Below are 15,957 nucleotides of genomic sequence, written 5' to 3'. Positions count from 1 at the left end.
AGCAGCAGAACAAATTCTGCTCCATAGACTCCACATCTTAATGCTCTATTTAGCCACCCTGTGTCCCTTTGCACAATGTATATGAGCTTTGCTTGTATATTTCAAAAGAAAGCCAAGCTTCCTGGGTCAGCTAAACCACTCAGAATTGGTATAACAGAAGAAAGGAAAAAACAAAACAAAATTTCTGACATGGCTCTTCCAAAACTCCCAGGGGGGCTCCAAACTGCCCATTTCCTAAGGACAAGGAGAGTAAGAAAGAAGCAAACGCTTAGGGAGGGCAGAGGTCAAGCTGAAAGAGACAGGTGGGCTCAAAGTCAGAGAGCTGACTACAAAATGGAGGAGTGGGGGGAAGCGAGTCGGACATATCTTTTTTTCTGCCCCCCCCAGTTCCCTCTGGGGCCCCTCTATCATGAAGGCATCCTGCGGGGCTGGCCCGGTGGTGCAGCGGTTAAGTTCGCATGTTCTACTTCCCGGGGGCCTGGGGTTTGCTGGTTCAGATCCCGGGTGCGGACATGGCACCACTTGGCACGCCATGCTGTGGTAGGCATCCCACATATAAAATAGAGGATAGGCATGGATGTTAGCTCAGGGCCAGGCTTCCTCAGCAAAAAGAGGAGGACTGGCAGTAGTTAGCTCAGGGCTAATCTTCCTCAAAAAAAAGAAGGCATCCTGGGATCCCAGAATGTTCAGTCTAGGTGTTAGGTTCTTAATCTCAGGGTACCTACATTTTCAAAAGTAGTTAGAACTCAAAGTGATGACTTTCAAAAAGGTGGGATTTCAGGGGGCTCGTTGGGAGGGAAGGAGTGGATCACAAAGGCCAAGCCCACTCCACCTCTCCAGAAGGTCAGCTTTAGCTACGGAGGTTGGCCCAAGGGCAGGCCTGGAAACTGTCTCAGTCACATGGGCCCCTGCTCTTGGCCCAAAGAGCAATGCTATCCAGTAGAAAGAAAATGAAGGCCACATATATAACTGTAATTTTCTAGCAGCCATAGTGAACAGTAAAAAGAAACAGGGAAAATTAATTTTAAAAATATATTTGATTTAACTCAAAATACTATTTCAAAATGTAAAAAAATATTAGAGGCATTTCACATTATTTTTTTCATACTAAGTCTTTTGAAATCCAGTGTGTATTTTGCGCTTATAGCTCATCTCAATTCCAAATGTGGCTGGTGGCTACCATTCAGGACAGGGCAAGTCTAGAGAATCCCCTGAAAGCAAGGGTCATTTCCAATCCTCAGATCTCCTCACTCCTTGGTTTCAGAGCCTTTCTTCCACATTTCGGGAGGACAGGCCTGAATCCTCCCAAATGATGCTGGGGGGGTGGGGGCGTGGGGGGGGTAGCTCTAGTCCAAGAGTAAATCTTCCCTGGTGAGAAGGAAAGTGGGCATCACTTTCCCCAGAACAAAGAGCGCCAGACCACCAACACCACTAGGGGGCACTGTGGACCATGTCGTCCTCGGACACTGATCCTGCCCATAATCAGCTTCAGGGGTTCCGTGGGCAAGGCCCCTTCTCTCTCTCACTCCAATGCCTTCCCCGCCCCCGGCCCCATGCCAGGTTTCCTTTGGGGGTTTGCACAGCAGTACCTGTGCTCTTTTCAGAGGAAATGAACAGTCACTGCTGGCACACAAGATTTGTGAACCTACTTGCTGGTAGGTTGTGAATGAGTTTCGGAAGATGACTGAGCTCTTTTAAAAAAAAGTTCTTAAGGAAAATGAATTCATGACAGTGTATCTGATCTAAAAGCTCATACTTGAGCATTCCTTTCTCCTAATGCCTTCAATTTAAATGGTGGACCCATGGTTCAGAACGAATGGTCACACTGCTTACTATCTCCAAAATGCTCATTAAGGACACAGAGGCAGGAAGTCTGGTAAGAGATTGGGTTTCTTCTCAGAGGTATCTGCTAAGTGATAGAAAAGCAGTGCATTCTTTGGGCTTTTACTATTCTGTTCAGAATGGATTTGTCATGTGGGACAGTCAAAAGAAGCCTATTTCATGAGAGCTAGGCTGGTACTGCAGAGCTGGTCTACACAGCTGTGAGTTTCTCCAGAATCCACTGACCAACAAGCCATTCCACTGCTTTGCTGCACTGATGGAGAAATTGAGTCATGGATGGTGAAAGCTGATAGGCAGTACTTCCAGGAAAGTCTGGAATCAGAACTCAGGGGCTCACAGTGCTCTAACCTAAGCAACTCTTCCACTTGCCAAACTTCTGACTCTTCCTTCCAGCCGCATCCTTACCATAATGACAAGAATCAACAGGGAGTCAGCAGCCGTGGTCCTGTCCCCTGCTCTCTATCACCTCCACATCCCACATAGCACTCCTTCCTCTCCCTCATGCTCCAGGGCTATCAACTCTGCCCAGACTATGTCCATGCTCCCATTTATACCCACCCTCCCAATGTCCTCATCACTTCTCATCTGGACAATTGCCATGGCCTCCTCGTGAGTTTTTTCACTTCCAACCTTTTCTCTAGCCCATCCTTCTCATGGTAGGGTTCAGGCTTTGGAGTCAGGCTCAGAGACTGGGGCTTAAACCTCAGCTCCAGACTTATTAGTGCAAAGGCCATGGACAAGATACTTAACTTTGTTAAGCCTCAGTTTTCTCATCTGCAAAATGGGATAAGAAGTCCTGCATCTTGGAGCTGGTATGAGGATTGAATGAGAGAAAATGAGACACTCAATAAATCTATAACAGATGGTAAGCTCCTCAACACAGGCAAGTAGATCACGGCACTGTTCAAACACCTTTCATTAGGCCCCATTGCGTCTGAATCTAGCCCACACTCCACGGCACTGAGGCCACCAATACCTGGCCCTAGCCCAGCAGGCTATAACCTCCTTCCACCTTTTGCTTCTTCTCCCCTCTGCAACTGTCTAGCCAAACTAAGTACCCCAGTCATCTCCGGAATCCCAATTCCAACACAGTGATGGGCACAATATAGGCCCTGAGCAAACGTCTTTCATCGCAACAGCCACAAATGCACATTTCCACCACACATGCACATTCACCTCTGCCCATCCACATGTCAAGGCCCAACTCACAAGCAGCTTCCTTCATGAAGCCTTCCTCAATGCTCCCAGATGGAATTCATCAGTCCTTTCTCTGTGCTTCTATTTTGTTAACACTAGACACATACACACCCTGTTGCAGTGTAGTTAGCTGAGTATGCATCTTATCTCCCCAGCACAATGCCAAGTTGAGAGGGCAAGGACCCCACTCAGGGTACCTGGGTACAGTGCTCAATACAGCATACTGCTTAATCTATCCTTCCTGTGTTAAATTCCTCAGCTTTACTTAAATATTAGCAGATCTCTCACATTAAATCACTCAGAAGTATAAAAGAATATAAAAGATATAAAAGGCAGCCATTATTTGACATATCACTAATTTATTTTAAGGCTAAATGAGTATTTTTAAAGAAGATAGAAGTCTACAAGCGTAAGAAAGAAATCTCCCAATTTGGTCAAATTGCTTTTGAATGTAACCGTTTGACGAGTTTAGCATGAGGGAGCCCCTAGTGCAGAAAGCTACTCTGGAGTCAGGTTAGGCATGTTGCCAACGGTAAAGTCATCTACTGCATTCAGATTCACCTCATTTCTTTTCTCTTTTTTTTTTTTAAAAAAACTTGAATAATGAATTGTTCTACCTGGAACTACCCAATCTTTAAGTAAATAAATGATGAAGTTAGAGAGAAGGGAATTGAAAACCAGCTGTGTGATTTGGGTTATCACTTTACTCCTCTGAACCTCAGTTTTCTCAACTATAAAACAAAGATAATAGTATTTATCTCACAGGACAAAAGTCCATGTAAAGTGCCTGGCATAACACCGGGCACAGAGTAAGCATGCAGCCAATGGCAGTTACTAGAAACAGCTCTTCATCAAAGTTCAAATACTCACACAGAACTCCTTAAGACTTCAGAGGGGCCTCACAGGTCACGTAGGCCAACAATCTTACCTTAAAAATGAGGACCCTGAGGTGTGGGGGGAGTTCTGCAGGCTTCTGATCTGTACCTACTGCCTCCCAAACACACAGGAAGCTCCCTGAGGCCCAGCAATCACCATCCTACATGCTGTATTCCAGAGCACCAAGCATGGGGCCGCACTCTGACTGCTTGTCAGCAGAAACAGTGCCACTGTGTATGACAGGCACACACAACCTCCTCGTGGTCAAGGCTTCTACCCCGGCAGTACAAGCACGGGTACTTTCAGGATAGATTCCCAGATTAAACCACTGAGCTCTCACACCAGTGCCATCAGTGTTTGCCTGTGACCATATTCCAGTGGTGCTACTATTACTCTCAGAGCAGCAGCGTGATGGTGATGGCATTGGCTGTCACTTACTGACACTCACTTGTACCAGGCCACAGTGTTAAGCACCTTACATGCTCCATCTCTTCCAGCTCCCACAACTGCCTTAGCAGGCAGCACTCTTATTATCCCCATTTGACAGATAGGGAAACTGAAGCTCGGAGTTCTGAGCCCATGATAAGGTTAAATACATACTTGACAGACTCTTTTCATTACCCTCTCTCTCCTTGCCTGTATTAACGGTCCAAATGCTCCTTTCCAAAATACTGCTGGGGTGCAGGGGCTGGCCCAGTATGAAAAGCTGGCCAGGCTTGGTACAGATGGGCACTGGGGAGCACTCAGGGGAGCGAGACTTTTCTGTACTCTCAGACCTGCTCTGTAGGCAGGTGGCAGAAGCTCTAGGCAAGACAAGCCATCTCGAGTCCTAATCCTCTAAGCCTGCAGATGAGGCACCATGGTACCCAAAAATTGTCATCTTGATTTAGGTTAAAGGTAAGATCTAGTTGATCAGAATGGAGAACCCTTATCTAACAAATGAGAACATACCTGGCTTTGTTATATAATATCTGGTTCTTCTTGAAAAGTTGTATAACAGCATTCCATAACTTCTGGGACTTAAATCCCAAATATTTCACTACTTTTTCCAAGTAAACAAAAAAGAGGAATAAGAAGTCTAGTCAAAGCCTTATCGCAACTAAGTGTACCACATCCAGCAAGCAAACAACTACAGGAAACACGGAGAGTGAGTCAGCCCAGAATGGAGCAGGTCACAAAACACCAGGCAGGGGCAGTGTGGTATAACACCACATGTGCAACTCCTGGCCACAGACAGCAGCACTGACCCCACAAGAGGCAAGAAATAAAAGTCAACTGCACAGAGAGTTAAAGAGTGGAGCAGAAAAAGATTATGCCTCACTCCCACACATCAGCATCGAGATCCTCAATGGTCTACATGGGAAAGTGGAGCCCTGAAAGACTGGCCTGGCACTAGATAAAGGAACTGTGCAGGGGTCATCCCTGCTCTGTCAGCACTCTGGACTGTCTGTGCCAGAGGTCAATCCTAAGAAAACCAAGGGAAATAGCAGAACAGAGAGAGGGGAGCACAGTGGTTACTGCCTGTGCTCTGCTGGGATTCCAGCCACTCCTGGTTCCTGTCCTTGCTCTCACCCTCACCTTGGGCAGGTATGTAGTCACTAAGCCTCAGTTCCTCAACCCCAAAATAGAAATAATAATGTCAGTCTCACAGGGTTGTTGTTAAGCACCAAATAAGGCATGTAAAGCATTTGGCATAGGGCCTAGCATAGTGGTTCTCAACTGGGGGCCATTTTGCCCCCCTGGGGACATTGGGCAGTGTCTGGAGACAGTTTTGGTTGTTACAACTGGAGGGTGGTAGCTATTGGCATCTAGTGGATAAAGACTGAAAATACTGCTAAACATTCTACAATGTATAGGACAGTCCCCATAACAAAGAATTATCCAGCGCCAAATGTCAATAGTGTCAAGATTTAGAAACCCTGGTTTAGGGGGCCAGCCCCGTGGCCAAGTGGTTAAGTTCACGTGCTCTGCTTCAGCGGCCCAGGGTTTCACCAGTTTGAATCCTGGGTGCGGACACAGCACCCACCACTCATCAGGCCATGCTGAGGCGGCATCCCACATGCCACAACTAGAAGGATCCACAACTAAAAATAGACAACTATGTACGGGGGCCTTTGGGAGAAAAGGGAAAAAAAAAATCTTTTAAAAAAAATAAATAAAACCCTGGTTTAGGACATAGCAAGCATTCAATAAATATGAGCTATCAAATTATCTTTACTATTATAACAATCAGCAATAAAATTGTAGTTCTCTCCCTCAAGGATAACCAGCATCAACAATAAGAGACAAAATGTGTTACTTACCTTATTTCTCACAACATTGGGTAACAGATCTGTCATTCTGGAGACAGGAAGAGTTTGTTGCTTGGGTGATTCTGGGGAGCCCAGCAACTTTGTGAAATAAATAACATAGCAAAGCACCAGAATTGTAGTATAGAAAAGCTGAAAAAAGAAAATAATGGGTTTAAATTACACTGTTTTAATAAAGGAAAAACTAAGATATACCTATAAATTTGACCTCAAAGGCCAATCAAGAAAAAGACTATCTTAATAACTGTACCTTCTGTTAAGCAATGCCTCACTGTCTGGAAAAGAGCACCTCTCAATAAGGCCCAGCTCCATTGCAGCATCTCTGGGGAAAGCATTCTAAACACTTCACCTGACTGGGAGAACAGAAGTTCTTCTGACTAGCAAAACCTAATTTCAGACAGCCACTAGGGTAACTGCCACAGTAATGTCAGATATGTTCTCAAAAGATTTGCATGTGGCCAAAGGAATGGCTCTCCTGCCTAGACAACACACTATGAGGATCCATGTGTCCCGGCTGTGCTAATACCCAGGGACTTGCCATCATCTAGCACTGGGGATTTTCCATAAGCCCTGGAAACCTGTGACATTAAGATTAAAAAGCAGAATTGAGCTGCTGGCTCTCTCCTTTGTTCCTAATGTGTGGGCAGGGCAAGAGCTACTACAGGATGGGGGAGGTAAGATGGGGTGATAAGAAGGCCCACTCTCCCTCCACCCATCTGGAACAAAAGGATGGCTTCTGGCCAAGAGCAGCAGCCAGAGGTTTTGTTTGCAGGTTGATGAGGAGTATCCAAAGAGCCCTTTTTCACAAGCTCCCTTCTACCCTCTTTCCCCACTGAGAACAGTAGCGCACACCAGCTCAAGGAACGGGACCTCCAGGCCCTGCTTTCAGTCTGGAAACATCAAAGCTGCCCCTGTAGCAAAGGCACAGGGCAAGGAGAAAGAGGAGCCTCGCTTTAAGCTCCTCTGCTCTCCACCCCATCCATGCCTGAGGACAGAGTTCTCCGTCTACCACCCTTCTTCTTTAAGGCCGCAAGCCCTTTAAGACACAAGCAGCACTGCTAGGGGCCACACCACCTGAAGCCAACATCCTCTGTGACAAGTACCCTTTCCAGCTCCCTTCCCAGCCTCTCTCAGTCTTCCTGCTGACCAGAGCCCAGGAAACAGTAACAACCTATGAGCAGTCCTCATGCAGTGTATCCTAACTACATGATCCTTCTCCCTTTTTTTATTAAGGAAAAACTCACAAAACTTAATACTGACCATTTTAAAGCATACAATTCAGTGGCTTTTAGTACATTCAAAATGTTGTACAACCACCATCACTATCTAATTCTAGAAAATGCCCATCACTCCAAAAGGAAATTCTGTACCCATTAGCAGTCATTCTCCATTCCCTCATCCCCTGGCAATCATTAACCTGTTTTCTCTCTCTATGGACATGCTTATTCTGGACATTACATATTAATGAAATCATACAATAGGTGGCTTTTGCGTCTGGCTTCTTTCACTTAATATAATGGTTTCAAGGTTCATCATGTTGTAGCACATATCAGTACTTCATTTTTATGGCTGAATAATATTCTATTGTACAGATATACTACCTTTTATTTATGTAGTCATCAGTTGATGGGCATTTAGGTTGTTTCTACCTTTTGGCTATCATGAATAGGGTTGCTATGAACATCCATGTACAAGCTGTTTGAACATCTGTTTTCAAGTCTTTTGGGTATATACCAAGGAGTGGAATTGCTGGCTCATATGGCAGCTCTACATTTAACTTTCTGATAAACAGCCAAACTGTCTTCCACAGTGGCTGCACCATTTTACATTCCTAGCAGCAATGTATGAGGGTTCCAATTCCTCCACATCTTTGCCAACACTAGTTGTTTTCTGTTTTTTTATCATAGCCATCTTAATGAGTGTGAGGTAGTATCTCATTGTGGTTTTGATTTACATTTCCCTAATGACTAATGATGCTGAGCATCTTTTCATCTGCTAATTGGCCGTTTATTTGTATATCTTCTTTGGAGAAATGTCTATTCAAGCCCTTTACTCACTTTTCGGTGGTTTGTCTTGTCGTTGAGTTTTAAGAATATTTTATATATTCTAGAGTGACCCTTTTATTTCACATATGATGCCATGGGGTGAAGAGCCCGTTAAGGAGGAGCCTGGAGGCAGGGTGAACAAAGGGGAATCCCCGTGCCCTGATTGGGGTTTGCCTGCTGAAAGGAGGTGCTGTTGGCTCTTAGACCTCTCACACAGACACTGACAGAGACTGTACCAGAGAAGAGCTCTCAGAAGTCTTATGCTAAGGAGGCAAATAAACTCAGAATTGGCCTTGCTGACCTATGACATGTGATGTATCCTGGGTGAGAGGTATGACAATCAGAAAGTTATAATGCAAGTGCCTTTACCAAGAAGAGTCAACCAATAACTGGGCGTCTCCACGGCCCTCCTGTCCTGTTAGGGAAACTGCATCAAAAACAATGATGAATACTATAGTTCAGATCTAACAAAACGTGGCAAAAATAATCGTAAATAACTTCTCCAAAATATGTAACTGTTCACAAATTCTTTTAGGAGGCAATTTTCATTCTTTTTTGTTTGTTTGTTTTAAAAATTGGCATCTGAGCTAACAACTGTTGCCAATCTTTTTTTTTTGTTTTTTTCTGCTTTTTCTCCCCAAATGCCCCCAGTACGTAGCTGTGTATTTTAGTTGTGGGTCCTTCTAGCTGTGGCATGTGGGACGCCACCTCAACATGGCCTGATGAGTGGCACCATGTCTGCGCCCAGGATCTGAACTGATGAAAACCTGGGCCACCGAAGCGAAGCGCACAAACTTAACCACTCAGCCACAGGGCCAGCCCCATCATTCTTATTCTATTAATTTTAAATCTACCTCTTCTGTCTTTCACAAAAATATTTGTAGTTCTTGCCTAGGAAATGGTAAAGATTCTCACATAAATCATTACTAAGAATTTTAACTTATCTTCCTATACATTAGGAAAAATTACAAACTGCTTTGTACAGAATGTCCTGCTAATTATCTGACCTTAGGTTTCATTTTTAAAATTAGCACTTGTAGTCTAGTTATATTTTTATTAGAAGTAGAAATATGAACTAGAATTAGAAAATGATAAGATGTAAATGAAACCAAAACTACTAAAACTGAAAATGTACCTGTGATGACTTGATTCACACCCTCTGAATTCTATGAGATTTTAATCTAAGTTTAAAATAGGCTTGGTGATTTCCTCCTATTCTGAACACAACTGGTTGAAATCTAGGAAAAATAACACACATGCAATTTGATTCCCACCCCACCCCCTTACTGCCTTTTTTTCTCCTCTACAAGGCAGTCAGACAATCAAAGATCAATGTGATAAGGGCTTGCCCACAGAATGTCCAAAGGAGTTTCTACATTGGGCAGTGAGGCCTAGTGTGCGGCCCTCACCAGGTCCCTGTGGACACCAGTGGTGTCAGTGCGTGCAGCAGGATGGACATGGCAGCCAGAGGAGAAGCAGTGTGAAGACTGTCTTTCTAGAGCTTCCAGCCTTCCTCACATGCATGAATACTGCAAATGTAAACCATGCAGTACTGGGAACAAGAAGAAAGAAACAGATAGTGAAACACAGATTATACAAAAGTTAAAAGCTGTAACTCTTACCTGGGCCAAAGAGAAAATGTACAGCCCCCAGTGAGGCAACCACAGCACAAGAAGAGCTGTCAGGACACTCTTGAGGATTACCGACAGGCTCTCAGCAATCACCTGCAAACATGTGGTAAAGGGTGCACTTTACAAACATTATTAAAGACTGAAGACGCAAAGGAATGACAACTAGAAAACCTGGAAGAGTGGTGACCCTGGCAGTGGGGTGGGGCCCATGGCTGGACTCAGTATGGGTAATGCTCCACTTGGGCTGGACGGTAGGTTCATGGATCTTCAGTATATTATCATGCTTTAAGATTTACAAAATTGTTACATATATTCTTTTGTACATGTCAAATTATATATTTTAAAAGATGAAGAGAAAAAATATTAGTATACAACTAAAAATAGAATCATTAGACAAATCTAAAAAACCTTCACAGTCCTCTTAAAACTCTTATCTAAACTAATAACTTCCCAATTAGTGAATCTGTTTTTCATTAACAGTATAGCAGAGATAAACTTTAGCCCAGCCCATATGCCAAATTTCAAATGAATGAACTAATCATGTTACCTTTTTCCAAATATCGTTTTTAGATGCAAGTCTGAAAAAATCATTTTTTCCTATAAAAGCATTTTTTAAAAACCACTCTCTCCCTTATTCTTTGCATTTCCCATTCACAGGAGAAGGCACACTGACCTTGAGCTTGACAAACATATGTGCTTGTGCCAAAACCCAGAAGGGCTCTCCCAAAAGTTCCACCACGGCCGAGAGAGCAAACACCACCACTCCAGTTCCATAGTGGGGGACGACACTAGGATCAGGCACTTCAAGTAACTGTAACCAGACCCAGCCCAGGAACAAGGACCAAAACACACCCAGGGGGACTCTAGAAAAGGGAAAAAATATTTTTTTAATATGCTAACTATAAAAATAAATATAAATATATATTAAAATAGTAACACTGAACACAAAAGAAATATAGTTATAATTATAAAAATAGCTACCATTTATTAAGGCACTTACTACATGCCAGGCACTGTGATTCACCCCCTTTATCTCACTGACACCTCACAATGATCCTGCCATTATCCCCATTTAAGTGATGAAGAAGCTAAGGCTGACAGGCAGTGGGTAATTCGGCCACGGTCATGAACAGCTAGTCAAGGGCAGAAGCAGGACCCAGCCCTGGTCTATCTAACCTCAAAGCCTGCATTCCCACCCTGTGCTACCCTGACGCAATAAGCAAAATTCCCAGACAGCGTATCTGGTGTTCGCACTTAGAATGACTGAAAGACAGCTGGTGCTTGCACCCAAATAACCAACAATCCAGTGCACAGCATCCCTTCACATGTGCACCACAGAGCACCTAAATATGACTGGGTAGTTACACAGTCATTCCTCTGGTAAAATGAACACCTACCAACCCTTATGACAGTCATTTCCATGAGGCAAAAGGAGGAGTTATGCAAGGGCAGCACGGGGAAACAACCTCAACCACCAGCCCCCCTGCAGGGATCAAACCACAGAAAAGCCATTACAATTTTTAGCTGATGTACTTGGTCTTCAAGAATATTCTAAAAGGCTCAGAGCTGAAATCAACATAACAAAATCGAAGAAAGATATAATGAAACCCCTAAAAGGCTTTCAAAAAACATTAAGACTGAGTGGTTGTTAAAAACTCAGAAAATACTAAAGGGGATAAGATGAGGAATAAAAAAAACGGCACAGGCCCAGTAGGGCCCAAGGTGGGGATCAGCAACAGGAGAACTACAGCCTCCAACGGGTAGAAACACGGCCAGAATCCCCATCTGGAGCCTCCCGGCCATCCAGAGAGAAGACAGCCAAGAAGCTCCTTGCACACGGACGCTTTCCCTTTTCTGTCCCACACCAAGTCCCCAGAAACCCACTGCAAAACCGAAGCTGGAGATAATTCAACTTTAGGGGAGTGTTGCTCTTAACTCATAACACTTATCACACCTGCCTTCCTGAAACTGACTCCTGACAAAGCACGACTCACGTTAGCCACAGGAGGTTGAAGGTCTGGCTCCAGTCTCGCTGGGCTCCCCCAGTCAGACATGCTCTGCGGAAGGCCTCTCTGGCCAGGAAGATGGTGGTTGAGTAAAGCAGTGTTAGCCTGTAAAGGAAAAGCAGAAATCAATAAGGTCTCTAGTTTTTTCATGGAGAATTTCTGAGACTTTGCCAGCAACAGGGAGGAGAAAAAGTCTTGGTCATAAATCACACTTGGTGACATGGAGGGCAGTTGAGTTTTTACAGGACCCCTCATGGGTCTGATCCACTCAAACAAAAGAGTTACGAACCAAACAACGGACACCTGAGTGTGTGCCTACTGCATATTATGCCAGAGGCAGAAACTGCCAGTGGCCCCCAAAGCCTGCAGGCTTCACGGCTACAGACAGAGGTGTGGCTCTGACCATGAGGAGGAGAAAAGGACAAGATATGAGCCCACACAACAAGGGGACCTCTTGGTCACCCTGAGACTGGTGACCCAATGGCCCTTGTAAGAGAAGCTGAGGCTCTACTGCATGGAGGCTCTGGTCAAAAGAATCTCAGGACAGGCAATAAGGCTGGCAGCAATTACAGAGGCTGCTGAACCCAAGCCAGCAAGGCTCGTGTGCCTACCTCCCAGATGGGCAGCACCCAGGTGGAGCCTCCTGTGCCTCAGCGAGGAGCATCTGAGGTTTTCCTTCCTCACCAGGCAGTGGCCCAGTTGAAGCCAGTGTGGGGATGGCCCAGGGCTGAAGTTGTCCAAAGATCATCCTGTTACCCAGTGCTTCTGTCTGACATTGCCAACGAGGAGACTGAACCATACATTAAGCAGGGGGCAGGCCAAACAAGGGCTGTCAAAGCGAGGACCTGCCAATCTGGGGTAGACCAGCTGGGGAGAGGCCCAAACTGCTTTAAAGTCTGAGCATCTAAGAGGATTTGGCCATCTTCATTCCTGCTTACAAAATGCAAAACAGTATTTCAGGCCTGCCCAGTGGCGCAGTGGTTAAGTGCGCACATTCTGCTTCAGTGGCCCAGGTTCACCAGTTCAGATCCTGGGTGCGGACATGGCACTGCTTGCCAAGCCATGCTGTAGCAGGTGTCCCACATATAAAGTAGAGGGAGATGGGCACGGATGTTAGCTCAGGGCCAGTCTTCCTCAGCAAAAAGAGGAGGATTGGCAGCAGATGTTAGCTCAGGGTTAATCTTCCTCAAAAAAACCAAAAAAACAAAAAAAAAAACAGTATTTCTCAAAGTATGGTCCCTACTTCAAACTCACCTGAGTAGCGTGTCAAAATGCAAATTCCTGGGCCCCTCCTCAGCCCTACCAAGTGCAAAGCTCCCCAGATGATTCCTCTGTCATCAAAGTTTGAGAAACTTAACTAAGCTCTGAGAACAGAGCCAAGAGCATATGTTTCGTGGGTATTAGATGTGAAATGCTGTCTGGAACATACTGTCTTGTTTATCAGGACATGAAGACACACCTGAGAAGCTGAGCTATTCTGAGCACTCCCATCATTTCATATACTTTTGTGTCATTTGTGAATACAGAATATGTGTGGGCATCCTTGAACAGAAAGGAGGAGAAAAGAAACAAACTGAGTCTAAAAGACAAAGCATGTCAGCTTTCTAAGAGTCTCTAAGGAACTAATGACAAGGACTCAAGCTCTCATCCCAGCGACCATTTTCCAATTATAAAATTCACTGAGGAGGGAAGGAAGGTGGCTTCCAGCCCTGCAATTATGAAGCACATCCTCACGAACTGCAGAATTCCTGCTTCCTCTGCTGTCAGCAGGACAAGAACACAGGATTATATGTGAGACAGTTTGCAATGAATTACTTACTCCCACTCCTCTCCTGGGTTCTAAGAGCAGGCAAATCGGAACAGCTGGCAGAGAAATGTGCATTTGGAGGCTGCTAATGGAAAACACTCCATGGGTCCATTAAAAGCAACATCACCTGCTCATTCCCCCACCCCAGCATGCTCCTCCTCAGCCCACTGCTAAAACACTCTGCTTCTGCTAAAGGCCTATGCTTCTCAAATCCGAGGGTGACACACAGGGACACAGTTTGGAGAAAATCAGACCAGGGATGTGGACAATGCCAGGGTACATCCCTTCTTACCTTACATTCACTATACCAACAATTTCCTTTGACAGGAAGCGGAGAATAAATGCATTCAAGACAAAGGTGATCAATCGAAATAACACCTACAGAAAAAGAAGAAAAATACATAAGAATAAATTACGTCAGGAGTGTTTGCTGAAATTAAAACAATGTGGCTGCTCTTCCTAATGTAATGACAAACAGCAGCTTTGCCATGGAGGTCCTCTCTAAAACACTCAACCTGTCCACATTTCTTCTGAAATTTCATTCCTTTGGTCTCTTGACACCCTTGTGCAGTGGTCAAAGAACTCAGAAAGGCACTTCGAAGTCTCCCTGAATTATTGATGAGAAGAAGGAGGCCCCAAGAGATTCAATGAATTTCTTCAGGTTCAGTCAGGCACTCCAGGAGGCAGAAAGAGAATTCTAGTTAGTGCTTCACATTGCCCCTCCCTCCAGCCTATTTAGAAATAGCACACACTCAGCAAGTGGGAGCCTGCAGGTAGAGCAGAGTCACTAGGAATCAAAGGATCTAATTTCTCTGCCTAGTAATAAATATCTGGGAATTCTGATGACACTTAATCTCTTTGAACTTCAGTTTTCTCAATTAGGAAACAGAAAAGCCTGTATTTACTGAATATTTACCACTTCCCAGAGAGGAATTGAAATACCTTTCAAATGACAACTGCAATAAGATAAAATGGGGGGGGGGGAGATGGAGTCCAGCTATTGCCATTTGAAAGGGATACACCCTGAGACTTGCAAACTGTCAGTTCAAGAAAACCACCTGAGCAAAGAATTCCTCCCCTGAGACAGTACAGGTTGCAACTAAATGGGGTTGGAAAATGGGGATGCTGGCTGAAGTATGAGGTGCAAGCCTCATTCCCCCTCTGCATCCTGGCAGAGCCAGAGGTGCAACTCAAGTGTATTCCAGAACAAATGACAAATCGCTTCTATGACAAGCCCTCTCAGAGTTACCCGTGATGAGCTGCAATCTGGAACATTCAATCAAAATGCCAAGGGACTACCATGGTCTAAAAATCTCCAGGGAAAGGTATGACCAAAAAGGGAGAGTACAGTTTAACACTGTCCCTGAATATCACAGAGCAGCAAGGTCTCCAAAGCCAAGATACAATCTTATCCTTCTATGGAGTCAAAGGTGACCTTTTGAGTCTGATAAAAGCTCTGTAGCTCTCCTTAGAAACATGCAGGTACATATTTATATACCTACACATCAAATTCTGTACTCAATTTTAGAAGTTTGAAGCCAATTCATGGAGCCCTCAATGGAAAAAGCACTCAGCTGAGAGTCTCAACTCGTTATTTAGCTGTTAAACCCATCCTCTTCTAATTCTTAGAAGCCTCAATTTCCTCCTTTGTCAAACGAGGCTGCGTATCTCATAGGGCTGATAACAAGGATCAAACGAGATCATTGAAGTGAAATCTTTTTTGAAAAATGCATACCAATGAAAGGCATTAATACTTTCACTATGGTCAGCTCAGAGTTAAGATAGAGAATTAGCTCTCAAATTCTTGCAGAATACAATGTAATTGCAAAGCTACCTCATGTGTTTGGAGTATAATTTGAGAAGGCACACAAGACCAAATTAAAACACTCAAGAAATCTAAAGATTATGGCTAGTTTTAAAAAACCACATACAGGGCCAGCCCAGTGCTTAAGTTCGCACATTCTGCTTCGGCAGCCCAGGGTTCACCAGTTTGGATCCTGGGTGTAGACCTACATGCTGCTTGTCAAGCCATGCTGTAGCAGGCATCCCACATAAAATAGAGGAATATGGGCACAGATGTTAGCTCAGGGCCAGTCTTCCTCAGCAAAAAGAGGAGGATTGGGGACAGATGTTAGCTCAGGGCTAATCTTCCTAAAAAAAGAGCCAGGCACTGTATTAAGGGTGCAATTATCTGAATAACCCCAACAAGCCTCATAACAACCTTAAGAGCTAGGTATTATCTCC

The 15,957-nt window shown here is 44.5% G+C and overlaps 1 protein-coding gene across 10 annotated transcripts in view; it reads right to left on the bottom strand.

Annotated features, from left to right (window-relative positions):
- Positions 1-15,957, bottom strand: part of RFT1 (RFT1 homolog) — a 60,335-nt gene that overhangs the window by 21,302 nt on the left and 23,076 nt on the right. For 6 of the 10 annotated variants that reach the window (XM_070492749.1, XM_070492754.1, XM_070492751.1 and 3 more), the window contains exons 3-6: positions 14,006-14,091; positions 11,895-12,011; positions 9,892-9,993; positions 6,219-6,356 (exon numbers count right to left, since the gene is read on the bottom strand). In XM_070492749.1, coding sequence (XP_070348850.1) covers positions 6,219-6,356; positions 9,892-9,993; positions 11,895-12,011; positions 14,006-14,091 — 443 coding nt within the window. Of the gene's footprint in view, positions 1-6,218; positions 6,357-9,891; positions 9,994-10,573; positions 10,764-11,894; positions 12,012-14,005; positions 14,092-15,957 lie in introns of all 10 variants that reach the window. The other 4 variants (XM_070492748.1, XM_014828440.3, XM_044754490.2 and 1 more) reach the window with 1 other exon arrangement.

This window comes from Equus asinus, chromosome 21, assembly GCF_041296235.1.
Source record: "Equus asinus isolate D_3611 breed Donkey chromosome 21, EquAss-T2T_v2, whole genome shotgun sequence".
NCBI lineage: Eukaryota > Metazoa > Chordata > Mammalia > Perissodactyla > Equidae > Equus > Equus asinus.
The sequence above is the reverse complement of the archived record's forward strand: the minus strand, read 5'-3'. Positions and strand labels throughout refer to the sequence as shown.